Source organism: Balaenoptera ricei, chromosome 20 (genome assembly GCF_028023285.1).
Source record: "Balaenoptera ricei isolate mBalRic1 chromosome 20, mBalRic1.hap2, whole genome shotgun sequence".
NCBI classification, from domain to species: Eukaryota; Metazoa; Chordata; class Mammalia; order Artiodactyla; family Balaenopteridae; genus Balaenoptera; species Balaenoptera ricei.
The window spans coordinates 16454048-16470020 of record NC_082658.1 but is presented as its reverse complement, the minus strand read 5'-3'; the positions used below and the strand labels follow the sequence as shown (position 1 = coordinate 16470020).

At 34.9% G+C, this 15973-nt stretch overlaps 1 protein-coding gene across 8 annotated transcripts in view; it reads right to left on the bottom strand.

Annotated features, from left to right (window-relative positions):
- The window catches only part of CDC27 (cell division cycle 27), a 57394-nt gene that overhangs the window by 29514 nt on the left and 11907 nt on the right, over positions 1–15973 (bottom strand). For all 8 annotated transcript variants that reach the window (XM_059906834.1, XM_059906835.1, XM_059906836.1 and 5 more), the window contains exons 3-5: positions 7608–7755; positions 5934–6059; positions 237–334 (exon numbers count right to left, since the gene is read on the bottom strand). In XM_059906834.1, the coding sequence (XP_059762817.1) occupies positions 237–334; positions 5934–6059; positions 7608–7755 (372 nt within the window). The remainder of the gene's footprint in view (positions 1–236; positions 335–5933; positions 6060–7607; positions 7756–15973) is intronic.

Genomic DNA, 15973 nt, shown 5'->3' with positions numbered 1-15973 from the left:
ATTTTGGCTAGTGTTATGCTCACAATACAACTCATTCTAGAGGACACAAGAAAGGGCACATTACTCCTGAAACATATGATTCTACCTTATTTCTTGTTCTCAATTTTAAAAGCCCTTAGCTTTGAAAAATACTTTTCTTGTGGATAATTTGTATCACTCTCCAAAAATTAAGCAGGGTAAAAAAAAGAGGAAGAAGAAATGGGAGAACCCTCCCGTAGCCACCTCTACAAGCTTACCTATTTCACATAATGATTCAAAGGGGGACCAGAGGAAAGGATTTAAACTAAGGCTCTTTTGGTAACATTCTGATCCTTTGGCAAGCCGATCTGTCTTGCTGTAAAGACAAACAAATAGATTAGACAAGCTATAAAACCTAAAACATCTATTACAAACAAACTTTTCATACAGAAAATTAGGTAAATCTTATACAAGTTCTGAGAGTACTCTTCTAGATTCTTTCTTAAATTATCAATTTCTCCTTCTTACCATCCTCCAATCTCTATTATTTAGGGCAGTTCAAGTCAAAAGTCAGGTGAAAGCAAACAGAACATGAATTGAAAGGAATGTTAACAAAATAAACAAGCTATCATAGCCTTCTTAAATACTATATTGCTTTTAATTTCCTGTTGGATATTAGAATTACTGAGGACATATGGAAAAACACCCAAATATTTCAGTCTTATTGTTGATTTTAAATATAAATCCCAGTGGTAATTTTGAAAGTGACTTAAATGCTTTAAATATAGCATATATAAATGATCAGATTTTTTAACAAAGTAAAGGTGGTAGCTCTTAACTTAAAGGAAAATTCATGTTTCTTTCTAAATTGGGTATATAAAGGCTTACATTTAGAATATAAACAACATTCTTGGGACCCTATATACTTGAAACAATCTGGAAATTATCAGAACAGCATTGTTGCCTCCCTAGCTTTTATTTTATTTTATTCTTAATTAATTAATTAATTAATTTTATTTTATTTTTGGCTGCGCTGAGTCTTCATTGCTGTGCACGGGCTTTCTCTAGTTGCAGCGAGCGGGGCTACTCTTTGTTGTGGTGCACGGGCTTCTCATTGCGGTGGCTTCTCTTGTTGTGGAGCACGGGCTCTAGGCGCTCGAGCTTCAATAGTTGTGGCACGTGGGCTCAGTAGTTGTGGCTCACGGGCTCTGGGGCGCAGGCTCAGTAGTTGTGGCACACGGGCTCAGTTGCTCCGCGGCATGTGGGATCTTCCCGGACCAGGGCTTGAACCTGTGTCCCCTGCATTGGCAGACAGATTCTTAACCACTGCGCCACCAGGGAAGCCCCTCCCTAGCTTTTAAATGGGGGAAGATGGGATTGAGGGTTAGTGAGACTTGTTGGAGCTTTCAGGTTAAAAAATACTATTCACCTGGTCTAAGGTTGAAATTCTTCATTATCTAATGGAAAAAAATTAAGATACAGCAATTTTTCCAAAACCCTAAGGTTTTATAAAGGACCAGATGGCATCTAACCAAGATTTTCAAAACAACCCTCAAATGAAACTATCAGTTAAAACATAATCTGTTTATGTGCTGTCAGTGTTTCTCAGATAACTTAAAAGAAGACCCCCTTGGGTAACTATATATTGGTGTGCCTTACTTTCAAATTTTGCAAGTGAATAGAAACTAGAATAAATGATGTAATAAAGACAAGAAAATACCACTAGTTGAAGACTATCTAGCTTCCCACATTTGCCTAATTTGACCCAATAAACACACTGACAAAGAAGGAAGCAGGAGCAGGAGGCAGACTTTCAGAAAACTTAAGTTTTATCAGTCTACATCTAGGATTGCTTAGATGAAATTTCTTAAAGGAAAAATAGTTGTAACAAGAATGATATAATCATTTACCATGGATAGAGGGGTAACTTAAAAATAGGAAACAAAGGGCTTCCCAGGTGGCGCGGTGGTTGAGAATCTGCCTGCCAATGCAGGGGACACGGGTTCGAGCCCTGGTCTGGGAAGATCCCACATGCCGCGGAACAGCTGGGTCTGTGAGCCACAACTCCTGAGCCTGCGCATCTGGAGCCTGTGCCCCACAACACGAGAGGCCGCAATAGTGAGAGGCCCGCGCACCGTGATGAAGAGTGGCCCCCGCTTGCCGCAACTAGAGAAGGCCCTCGCACAGAAACGAAGACCCAACACACCCAAAAATAAATAAATAAATAAATAATTTATAAAAATAGGAAACAAAGCAAAGACATAAAAAGAGTATTTTTTGGGCTTCCCTGGTGGCGCAGTGGTTGAGAAACTGCCTGCCAATGCAGGGGACACGGGTTCGAGCCCTGGTCTGGGAAGATCCCACATGCCGCGGAGCAACTAGGCCCGTGAGCCACAACTACTGAGCCTGCGCGTCTGGAGCCCGTGCTCTGCAACAAGAGAGGCCGCAACAGTGAGAGGCCCACGCACCGCGATGAAGAGTGGCCCCCGCTTGCCGCAACTAGAGAAAGCCCTCGCACAGAAACGAAGACCCAACACAGCCAAAAATAAATAAATTAATTAATTAATTTAAAAAAAAAAAAGAGTATTTTTTGAAAGTAATAATTAGGAGTGGAAAGTGTCAAATCAATGCTCAGGAACTTTTAACATAAGGCCATGAAAAGAAAAGTACAGTGAAATCTCAATGTTTGATCTAAACTAACTCATGTTATAGTCCCCTCATTGCTTATATAACTAATTATGGTTTGTCTATTTCTTTACAGATTTTTTTTTTTTTGATGTGGACCATTTTTAAAGTCTTTATTGAATTTGTTATGATACTGCTTCTGTTTTTGTTTTGGTTTTTTGGCCAGGAGGCATGTGAGATCTCAGCTCCCCGACTAGGGATTGACCCCGCACTCCCTGCACTGGAAGGCGAAATCTTAACCAACGGACCACCAGGGAAGTCCTCAATTTATTTATCTTTCATGTGTGCTCTCTTGCAATTGATTATAAGCTTTCTGAGGATAGGAAATTAGATTTCTCATTTTTATATTACCTCTTTCCTGTTTTCAATAGCCTCGCCCCCTTGCTTTGCTTGTACAATATATCATAAAATACTTTTACTAATAATTTTTAAAGTTGCATTGAGCGGGCTGTATGAATTACTTAAATGGCCAGAAAAGTGGTGGACAAACTGATTAAGCAAAGATAAAATAATCTATTCAAGAAAAAATATTATGAAAATGTAAGAGGTGATCATTTGTGATGAAAATCCTCTTCTCCAGTATTATGTAAATTATATTTTCTTTTTACATTAGCAAAAGGTAAATTTTCTTAAACCTTTGATAAGTTGCCAAGGCTGATTTTTATAATAAGCCATGATCTGATTAATAGACCATAAATGTTAAACTAAATGTCTGCTAAGAAGAGATTAGATATACACACACATGCACACACATGGATAGATACTGGTATGTATAAATATTGGGTTGGCCAAAAAGTTCATTTGGGATGTTACGGAAAAACCTGAACAAACTTTCTGGCCAACCCAATAACATAAAAGTTAACTGGGGAAGAAGCCAGATGTGGACTTACAATAATCAAATCTGGGAGACAGATCTCTCTATTCAATAGAGAGATAAAAAGGGGGAAAGATTTAATAAAATTAAGCTGCCTGGAGTGCCCCAACTTTAGACGGAATTTTTTAAAAACTAAAACTCTGAAAGAAGTTTCCCAAAGAATTGGGGTTAGAAAAAACTACTTAAATGGCATTGGGAGGAAATAGGTTAATCTAAGAACCAAACTTAGTATCAGTTGTGTCCTAAAGATGCAAGTCTCATGTGCTATTGTAGACAAAAAGACCAATGAATTGTCTACATCAAAATACTGGAGATAAAAGATAAGCTAACAAGCTGTAGCTTCAAAACAATAACACATGGGTTTCTAGATTATGGGGTGCAACTTTGGTCACAAGACAGGTGTATGATGACTGAAATGAAGCGCCAGTTTTTGAAGCAGGGTTGTGCCCCATTGGATACTAAACCCTTTAAACTTTATGATGAATAAAAATAACCCACCCTTATTCTCTGAGGAAGGGGAAAAACCTTCCTTCTTCATGGTTAGGACTTGATAAAACTGCACCTTCAAAAACTTTTAAACAAGTGAACTTGTTTTAAAATAATTAGTAATATATATAGCACTTTTGTGATTTAACACTTTCCCTTACTTTGTTTTATTAAATAATGTTATATAAATGGTATCACAGAGTATGTAAAATTTTGAAATTGGCTTTTTTCACTTGCCATAATGCCCTTGAAATCCAAGTTATTATGTTTATCAATAGTTCGTTCCTCTTTATTGCTGAGTAGTAGTTCATTGTATGGATGCAGTTTTTTTTATTCATTCACCCACTGAATTTGAGTTGATTCTATTTTTGGGCTTTAATAAATAAATCTGCTATGAACATTCAGTACAAGCACCATTTTACATTCTCACCAGCAATGTATGAGAAATCCCATTGCTCTGCATCCCCATTAGCACTTGATATTGTCAGTACTTTTAATTTTAGCCATTTTAATAGGCATGTAATAGCTTCTAATGGCAGTTTTTATTTGCTTTTCCTTAATGGCTAATGATTTGGTACATCTTTTCATATGCTTATTTACCATTCACATACCCTCTCCGGTGAACTGTCCATTCAAGTATTTTGCCCATTTTCTAATTTCTAATTTTCTTATTATTGAGAAGTTAAAAGAAACAAAAAAGACTCTTCTATCAAGTCTTTCCTAGTTACCATCTTACCTCTCTTCTTAACTGTGTAGAACTGATTATTCCCTCATTGGAACAGAATACCACTCAAATTTTATCATAGCACTTAAATTGTGATGAAAAAATTTATTAACTTTTGTTTACTACTTCTTTCCTCCTACACTTTATTATAAACCTTTGGGGGATGGAGAGGAGGACAGGGAGTTATTTATCTTTACATTCCTAGTGCCAAGTATGGTGTGTAGCCATAATAGGGGATGGATCTCAAAGTGTTTTGAACAAATGGCAAGAATCATAGTTGCATGAACTAAATCCATTACTACAAGTCCTTCTATTAAGATAAATGAAGATATTGGTATTATATCTTTACTTACTCCTGTTCTCAAAAGAGTGGTGCCATCTGAAAATGAGCCCCAAATTTCAGCCAAATAATTTATTCTGTTCAAAAAGATATTTTCAAGGTTTTTAAAAAAACTGCTATTCAAACTAGCCTCAATTTATCTTAAAACAGATGCTAACCTAATTCTTTAGATAAGCAATCCTCAATCATTTCTCCCACGTGCAACAGATGACATTTACACATGAAATGCCCTCCCATGGGCAGTTGAACAATTCCTGTTACCTAATTACTCCCCAACTCACAGTATTTCAGAATAAAAATCAGTGAGAACAATATTATCATAGTGATAACTCTGAATTCATTCTCACTTGCTTTTAAGAGACTTAATTTAAAATAAATGTAAATAAATTTTAAAAAATAAAATAAAATCACTATCATTTCAGCTACCATCATAGGAAATTTGTCAAATTCATTATGACATACCAGATGGGAACTGTATTCTTTATTACTGAAACATGACTTCATGCCTCTTTCTAAGGAGCAGTGGTGATATTTAATATTACAGAAAAAACTTCACTCTTTGCTTCTTTTTCCTCGGTAGGTCACATGAAGATATTCTCCTCACCCAAGGTAAAAAAAAACCCACATGTGCACTCAATTGTTAGGTAGTGCTGCTGTAGCTGTTTATCATTAAAGCAAAGTGGACAGTCATAGACAGGATCGAAATCTCTGTTTTACAGGTTTAACAAGATCATGGAACTACAAGACTGTGTACTACTCAACCAAATGCTATTTGATAAACACAGATCAACATAGTGTTTTTTTAAACCACAAAGCATTCTAGTACTGGAAACAAATTTCTGGTAATTTGAATCATTCTTACTTACCAATATACATGTCCCAACAATGAAAGAGTAAAGCAAGCTGAATCACCAAACTCAGTAACAATATCATCATGGCTTTTCTGCTTATTAAACACTCCACCAGATAAGATCTGTTCCCCTTCTGCAAGCCTTTAAAACACAAATTTACAGATTAAAAAAAAAAAGTCAATATAAAAAGCAGTGTGTGCAAAGACATTCTTCATTACTAATGTACCTCTTACTATGGAGACAAAGTATATCTTAAAATTTCAGTCTTACTTCTAAAAATAGAAACAGTTACCTTTAGTCTCTGTATGTACAAATCTAGTCTGAGCAACATACACATTACTCACGTCAAAAGAAACGGCAGACCATTATACTGGGGGAAAAATATGAATGGTTCTTCATTAACAGATGTGGTGGTCCTTCTTAGTTCTATAATTCCTTGAAGTAGGAATTTGCAAGCAGGTTAAACAAGACTAACATATTAATTAAAAACTGCATACTTAATGGCCTCAGTTATTTTTAGGTTTACAAAATAAAACTTGAATAGCACTTCATCTCTATTTATCAATTATGTTTTCTTGATATAGAAAATTACAAATGTTCCCCAAAGGGAAAAGAAATTTGCCTGATTTCACTATATATTTTTGGCATATCAGAGTTTGTAATGGTTTGTGTTTTAAAGTTTTTTCCAAATCATCATGTGGAAACTCTCAAGTAAGCTTACATAGTATATCCTAAACATAAAACTTGGTATCTAAAATTCTGTTACTATCAGTGGGACTTTTTAAAAACTATAAATATTTATAAATGGGATAAGAATGTCTAATGTAAGAACTGGCTTAAGAAACTGGTAAATTAAATAAGTACATTTTTAAGAATTTAACATTAGCATCTTTGGAGTAGAAATAATTCAATAACAAATGTCTCAGAAATTTTATATATATTTTAGCTAGCTTTAATTTAAAAGTCATCAATTAGACATTGGACAAATAAAATATTTAGCAGACTATGGAGACTTTATGAGGTTTATTTGTATTCTCTTACTGTAAATCTACAGACTAAATACAAAGGCTTTTACAATTATCTGTTTAGTCACCTTTACCATTATTCCATTTCTCACAGCACAGAAAACAGTTTGACAGAATACAACTAGCTAAATCTCTAGCTGCCTCCAGATTCAGAATATGGACAGCTGACTTGGTTGAACTGTACTGTGCAAAAGAAATGTTCTCCTGAATCTGCCTCCTTGCTTCAAAGGAGTAATGGTTCCCAAACAGAATGATCTTGAAAGGCAAATAATTACACAACTATCTAGACACAAGGAAGCATTAATCTCAGATGAACTGGTAAGTTAGGTTTTCAGGCTTATTCCAACTGGTCTAGCAATGAAAGCAAAGGAAAAGAAATAACACTTAAGATCATTTTAGAAAATGACTGGAATTAGTTATAACTTAGGTTTCTCCAGAGCTAAATTCTATTATTTATACCATAACAATGAAATCTCTCCATAACAAAATAATAATGCCATAAGCAGCAGTGTAAACATTTCAAAAGTTACTGAAATAGACAAACCTCTACTATTAAAAGAGGGGAGAAAGGGAGTCAGTCAGAGTTTAATCCATCAAAAGAATTTTATCTAGAATTCTACAGTGTAAGTAGAACAAATTAGATAGAAAAGATTTAGAAACTTACTTGCTGAGATCAACACAACATTTTGCAAGCAGGTATTTACATTGCGGTGTAGTACAACTGTGTCCTTTCAAGAGTCTATATGCTTTATATGCCTTTCCTGAGCGGTAGTAACAGGTTGCCAGTAAAAACAAGGCTTCTTCTGAGTGTACTAAGAACACACACACAAAAAAATTGTCTATTATTCAGTATGTTGAATGGTAATCATTTTTATCTACCAATAGGTAAACAAGTTTAGCAACAACAAAAAAAATCAGGCATGTTATTTAATACAAAAAACAATTTATTAATTCAAATTTGAATTAAGGAGAAATACTTTTCTGATAGAAAAGTTAGTTCCCCAAGGAACCAAGGAAATAATATTCTGATAGAAAAGTTAGTTCCCCAAGGAACCAAGGAAATAATACAATGAAGAAAATCGTAGTATTCTCTGTAAATCTTTAAGAAAAGCAAACACATGCACACAACTACCCTTAAATAGACTACCAGAAAAGCATCTTGTTTTTATGTAGTATTTTTCTAATAGACTCTTTGAGAGGACAGAAGACAAATTTCATGAGAGGGAAACTCAGGGTTATAAACCTAATTATCAATCTGTACATTAAAAAAAGACCAGATTGGAACACAAGTAAACAAACAAAAAAAACAACCCACTTATTTCTAACACCAAATATACACTAGAGTATATTCAAGATAATTTAAGAAAAAGGAAAAGAATTTCTAAATTGTGAATACCCACACTATTTAAACACTCAATTGACAGACTTGACACTTGTCCAGTAACAATAATTAAACTGCTCTTTAATGGCAAGAGCTGAATTATTTATCAACCTCTTTCCTTTTCTTTACATTAGAAAATGCCTTAGTTAATGAAATGTGGCAGTTTTCCCCTTATTTACTCTCTTCCAAACTGACCATCACCTCACTTCTATCCTCACAACCTCCCAACCAATCCAGATAAGTTTTTTTTTTCTTTTTGGCCACGCCACGTGGCATGTGGGATCTTAGTTCCCCAATGGACCAGGGATCGAACCCGCGCCCCCTGCAGTAGAAGCGCAGAGTCCTAACCACTGGACCGCCAGGGAAGTCCCCAGATGAGAGTCTAGAAAGGTAACAATAAAGGGGATAGAAAGAAAGAGGGAAAAATCTGTTCTGTGCTTCTAAAAATGGGTTATGTAATAATATCACAGCACTGAGGGATCATGTAAGCCAGTGGTTCCCGAAGTGTGGTCCCTATACCAGCATCAGAATGACTTTGGAGCTTGCTAGAAATGGAAGTTCTTGGGCTCCATAATAGCTCAGACCCACTAAAATCAGTAATTCTGGAAGTGGGGACCAGCAATCTGTGTTGTAATAAACCCTTTAGGTGATTTTGATGCATGCTAAAGTTTGAGAATCACTGTTTTAAAGTACAGATAAACTTGCCACATCTTCCTGAAAAGTTAACTCAAAGATGTGGGATAAAAAAGTAATTTGAAATTTTCCTGTTATAAAGATTTTCCTTTTTCTTTTCTTTTCTTTCTTTCTTTTTTTTTTTTTTTTTTTTTTTGCTGTTGTTGTTGTATGTCATGTATGTGCAAGCAAAACCCAACAGAACCTTTCTTCTCTGGTCCACTGTATTTTTCACGAAACCCTAGTATAAAAAACAGTGTACAATAAATGACATGTAGTAAGTGATAAGAAATTTTGGCATATATGTGTTAATAGGATCTACAGTAGTATCTGTGATTCAGAAGCAAAAACATGAATGAGGAGCTCTATTGCAGTGGGAACAAACTGTTAATTTCATTGAAATACAAGTGCTAATTTACATAAGTTAGAAAGTGTGATTTCTTATAGATTTTGCAAAGGCCTAGTTTCTTGTCATCTAAAAAATTAAGCCTTTAAAAACTAGTTATTATACCAATAAACAATGGCTCCCAAAAACTAGTTCAACTTTCAGCTATAAAAATGCTTTATTAAATGTTTGTTTACAAACACTTGATTATGTTTAGGCCCATTTTTCACTGTAGTAAAATTCCCTAATACTGAAACTCCTCTTCTTACAAACAGGTTAGGCTTCAAATATAGGTTAGGTCATCTATTATAAGCCCAAAATAAGAGGAGCTTAAGCTTGCATCCTTCAGGGACATTTCCATCAAATGGGAAGATGAATTAGTCCCTCAGTGCTTTTAAACCATAAAGATACCAAATATTGTGTGTGTGATTTTAGTGTCATACTGCAACTACTTTTTTGAAGTGTGATGACTTAAAAACTATATGTTTAAGTGAGATTATAGATTGGAAGTTTAAACAAATCTTAAGCTTAATGAAACTATAAGATAGTGAAGTAAATCCAGAACAACTTGAAGGGTTGTGAAACACATGGAGAGACATGCGTGGTTTTTGAGGCTTCCCAGAAATAACTTGACAGCCCCAAACATAGCTAGTGAACCAGCAGTAAGTGGCTATAATAAATCTAAAAAAGGTAGAGTACTGACAAATAGATTTCATCTGGAACAGTAACACCAACTGACTGACAGTGGCTGCCTCAAGTGCTAAACTCAGAAAAATTCTAAGGTTGATCATGGCTTTGCCAGTAAGTGTGCAGAGATCAAAATAACAGGATCTGGAAATAGTTATAGATGTCTGCATGACATTTATTTGCCATCCTTTATTAACAGCCTTAATTAAAATATGTGATTGGGAATTATATAGTGCATAATATACAACTGGCCCTCTGTAGCTGCAGGTTCTGCATCTGCAGTTGGTTGAATCTGCAGATGCAGAACCCATGGGTGGTCCTGAGATGGCTGTGTTTTATAAACAGGAATAAAGTAAACACTGATTCCACAAAGTCACTCTTAAAGTAATACTGATAATCAATCATGTACGAGTTAAATTAAGGTACATCCATGTGATTAAACACTCTACAGCTGTCAAAAAAAAAACTGACAAAGATTTCCAGGATGCATTGTTAGGTGAAAAAACAAACAGGAAGTTACAGAACAATACTGAAAGCCCTCTTCTTACAAACAGGTTAGGCTTCAAATATAGGTTAGGTCATTTAATATAAGCCCAAAATAATTAAGAGGAGCTTAAAGCCTGCATCCTTCAGATACATTTCCATCAAATGGGAAGATGAATTAGTCCCTCAGTGCTTTTAAACAAGATAGACACCTCTTCTTCATGTTGGCTTATAATCTAAACGAGCAGCCTTTTCCAAAATGGACCAGTTTTGGTAAGACTTAAAAGTCTGTTGAGGTGAGTGTTCTCTATCTAGCCTTGATAAACTCTACAAATACCACAGAGAACTCCTTAGAGGTTAGAGTACTCTGCTTGCCACCCTGTCAAAAACTCTGATGTTGTAAGTATTCAAAGGGCATAAAACCTATGGAATCATCTATGATTTGTGATACACATTTCATCTTTTTTTTTTTTTTAAGATTTTTTTGCTGTGGACCATTTTTTAAAGTCTTTATTGAATTTTGTTACAATATCACTTCTGTGTTTTGTTTTTAATGTTTTGTTTTTTTTGGCTTCAAGGCATGTGGGATCTTAACTCCCCCACCAGGGATCGAACCCGCACCCCTTGCATTGGAAGGCAAAGTCTTAACCACTGGACCACCAGGGAAGTCCCTACACATTTCATCTGAATTATCTTTTAAGTTCTCACATCACCTACAGACAGTACAGCACATGGATTAGAGTAATGACCCTAGAGCCAAACTGCTTGAGTTCAGATTTTCACACTATCACTTATTAGCTATGTGACTTATTAGGGCAAGTTAACTTCTCTGACCCTCTGTTTTTTCATCTGTAAAGTAAGGATATAGTGATACCTACTTCTAAGTACTTAGTGCTGTTAGAATTAAATGAGTTAATATATAAGTACTTTGGATAGCACCTGACACACAGTAAGAGCTCTAGGTGCCATTATTAAATTATTATTATTGACCTTCTCCTAAATTTGCAATACCTGAGTAGTCATCTGACGTTCATGTGGGGTATATATACATGACATTGAGCCGCAAACTCAAGTAATTCCGTTTTCTCACTTTTTTTGCTGTTTCCAAATGCCTGGGTGCTGTACTTTACATACATGATTTGTTCCACCCTTCAGAGTCATTTCTGTTGTTGAACACTTCACCTACATATACAACTTCAGTATTTTAATACTATTCTTAATTTTTATTTTCTCTATATTTGTTCACATCCTAAACTTCAGTACTAACTGGTTTTATACTTGTTGTACATGATGGGGGTTAATATTTTTAAATACTTTGAAAATATGCTTGCAGTAAATGCACCACAGATAAGAGGGCTGGAGGAACTTTTAAAAGGCTCCTTAGTGTTTGAGGGGGAAATGGCAATACACAGGGAGAAAGCAGACAGCCAGATTGTGCAGGGCTTTGCAAGCTGTGTAAAGATTTAGGGATAAATGATTATAGCTATTATAGATCTCTAAAGGGTTTTGAGAAGGAAAGTAAAGAGAATGGGTTGATTTGGGAGGGGGAAAGGGAAGCGGCAGGAAAGAGTAAATATGGGAAAATCAGTTAGGAAGCTTTTCTACTAAGACTTATTGGTGTCAGATTACAGTGGGAACATTATGAATCCAGTTTTGCATGAATTGAGTTTGATGTATGTGATGCTTGTGTGAAACATGTAAGTTAATGCATTGAAATAGTTGAGTCTTGGATTTAAAAAGTTCGTCGGGAAGACCAGAGTCTTAATTCACTAACACCTAATGAAAATAAAAACTATGAAGATTAAAAAAAATAGCATTGGGAGTTCCCTGGTGGCCTAGTGGTCAGGATTCCGGGCTTTCATGGCCGTGGTCTGGGTTCAATCCCTGGTCGGGGAACTGAGATCCCGCAAGCTGCATGGCACGGCAAATGAACGAATGAGTGAATGAATGAATTGAATAAATAAATAAATAAAGAGAATATTAAAAATAAAAAGATCATCTTTTTCATCAGTAAGAATTTAACGATGACAGTAAAAGAGCAGGCCAATGGGCCAGATATCCTTTCTGTCCCCCCATATGACAAAGTGACTTGAATTTTTAGCAACAAGATAACATTTATCAAATTTTCCACAAGTAATGGCCTAAAAATGATACAATATGCCATAACTTTAGAAGTATTTGGAAAACTTCCCTCAATGATGACTTTAACATAACTGTGTAAGTAATTTTTTTTAAATGTTGCCATTTGCAGTCACATATTTCTGTGAGTTTGGGCTCTCAATATCATGGTTAAGACAGAGAAGAGAACCAGAAGCTGAACCTTTTACTCTGATTCAGTTCTCTTCAACTAAGCCCAATTTATGGAAATCACTATACTCAATGCAATTTCTACATCTGGCCCATTAATCACTAAGACAGGTAGAAACCTGGTGAACAATTCTTAGTTCCTTCATTTCTAAAATGGTAATAGCAATGTCTATGTTATAGGATTGTTGAAGACTAAATAAGGAATTAATATTAAGTACTCAGAGTCCTACTACACAGTAAGAAATCAATAAATGGTAGAATTACTGTTATTATTATTGAGCTGGGATAGTATCTGCTCCCATTGAACTTAAATTCTAAAATCTTCCCTCATAGAAATATAGTCAAACAGAGTAGTTAGGTTCTATATTGAGAGAAACTAACAATGAGCAGCTTTCCAAGTGTTAAGCACTGTTATCAGACACAGGTAGAAAAAGGATTAAACAGCTTTTTGTGGACTAATTTGGAATCCTGCCTCAATTCTATGGGAAAACCTGATCATCTAAATTTGAAACCACTAATTTGCAATCTTTTGGAACCTAACTATAATAAACTAGAAACTGCCTACCCTTTAATAAACAAATTAAAAAAAAGAAAGAAGTATAAGTCAGCAAAACATGGGGGCTGCCTAGGTATCAATGAAAATATATATAAGTAGATTATCCACAATCAACCTTGCTTTTACATAATCGAGCAGAATAGGGCAATCTATTATATTACCTTCTTTCTAAGCCTCTCACTCTTCTAAATCTTTTCATTTGGACCTCAGACTTCTGCTCAACAGATCTTCCCTCACTTTCCTCAATGAACTCCTGTTCTCCCCTGAGGACCTGACAGCACTCCCAAAGGGATGCTAATTCCCTCCTATCCCACGGTAAGGTTGGTTTCCTCCTTGCTTCTCACAACTTTTTCCAAGCATTACCCTTTGTCCTTTTGTGAAATCCCTTCCTCCTGAGATTCATACCTTCTCCTTATAACTCTCAGTTACTAAATTCAAGACATTCTGCTTCATTAACGAAAGAATTCTGCACCTCATTCACGGTCTTCCTCTCCTAAGTTATTCTCATATATCTCCCAATTCAACTTCATCTGGACTTCCAGTACCTCTCTAAAACCTCTTATTTACCAATCCCTTCCTGTGTTAACTTTCCTATGTAGTTTACATTTCCTGGTCCACATCTTGTCTGTATTCTTAATGTTCTTATCCCTTGTCCCTTTTTGACACATGCCTAGCAAACCCCTAATATCTACGTTCTATGCCTGCAGTTGGGTTACTAAGCACTTTATTAGAGTAAAATCATATAACTGAGCAGAAAGGTTCCACTACTAGTTCATGCAGACACACAAAAATAAAACTTACCTACAATCATAAAAAAAATTAAAAATTTTGGTAAGTAATCCAATGGGAGGTTACTCATAAAGTGGGAAAACTGAGTTAAACACTGGAGTAAAAAGAAGGCAGCACTGTTTCTGGTTAAGAAGGCTTTAAGATAGTAAGATATCAGTACTTCCTAAATTAATTCATAGACTTATATAGGTCAGCACTGATCAAAATATTTGTGAAATTTCAAAGCAGTAGTAAAATACACATGAAAAAATTAAAGAATTTAAAAAAGGGTAAAGACTTCTTAGCAAAGAAAGAATTGGAAAAAAAATGATGGGAGATAGGCGTTATTAGATATTAAAAGACAATATAAAGTGTTAATAATAAAACAGTATGATACTGAGTTAAAAACAGAAAATTAACTGATGAAAGAGAGGCGAGGTTCTGGGGACAGAGCAAAACATTTTTTAAAAATCTAATACATGAGAACCTGTAGTATAGCCCAGGGAACTCCACTTCGCTTTATAGCAGAAACACAACAATGTAAAACAACTATACCTCAATAAAAAAATAAAAAAATAAAAATTTAATATAAAACCAAGTAAGATACCATGTGGGGTGGGGTGGGGGGAATTATTTAATAAATAACATGGACTAAATTAAGTAATAATACTATGATAAAATTTTTAAAGATATTTTATTTATTTATTTTATATTTATTTATTTGGTTACATTGGATCTTAGTTGTGGCAGAAATTTTTAAAAACTTTTTTTAAACTACCAAGAACTATATGTTTATTGAGTTCAGAAAGATGACAATTTTCCAGCTACTGGAGCAATAGGAGAAAGTTTAAATGACAAAGCTGATGAGTTCAACTACATAACAATTTAAAATATCAGATTAATAAAAATCAATAGAATTAAGATTAAAAGGCAAAGAATCTGGAGCAAATATGCAATAAACAAAGATACAGCCACAGAAATAGGAATAAAATTAAAACAAACACTTGAGAAAATACCCAGAATCCTTCACAGTTATAAACATGCAAGACAAAATACCTCACAATTTTCCAGTAAGCAAAAATACATTATAATGGTAAATCTGATATTGATAGGACTATGAAGGAAGTCTTACACTATTGGTGACACCTTGATTATCACACCTCTCTCTGCTGGGTTATCAACTGGGCAAAAAGTAATTTGTTGTAGAACTGATCACATCTTTTGACTCATAAATTCCATTTTAGAGTATATAACCCAAGGAAATGACTTAAAAGAAAAGCTGTACATAATCATCTATCTTAGCATCTTAGAAAGAGGATTATAATAATTAATGACAGAAACAAAACACACATTACCAGCTAATGTTTACTGAGCATTTATTACCATGCCAGAAGGCTGTGCCAAGTGCTTTAAATATACCACTTCATTCTTCAATTCTATGAGACAGTTACTATTATCTTTATTTTATACATGAGAAATCTGAAATAATCAGACATTAAGTAACTTGCCCACAGTACACTACTGCATGTTTAAGTGACAGGGTTAGGGTTTGTACTAAGGCTGTAGGCTCAAAACCCATGCTCTAAGCCACAGAATATAGACTCTAATAAAAAACCTGGGAAAAAATACCTAAAGACTGGAACATGATTAAGTAAACCATAGCATAAAACCCAAAGCAACCCTACACAGTTATTAAAAGTAGCATATAAGGAGCTACACAGATACTCGGAAATATTTTTATGAACTAGTGTCAACCATAAAGATAAAACAAAAGTGATACCCAGGGGACTT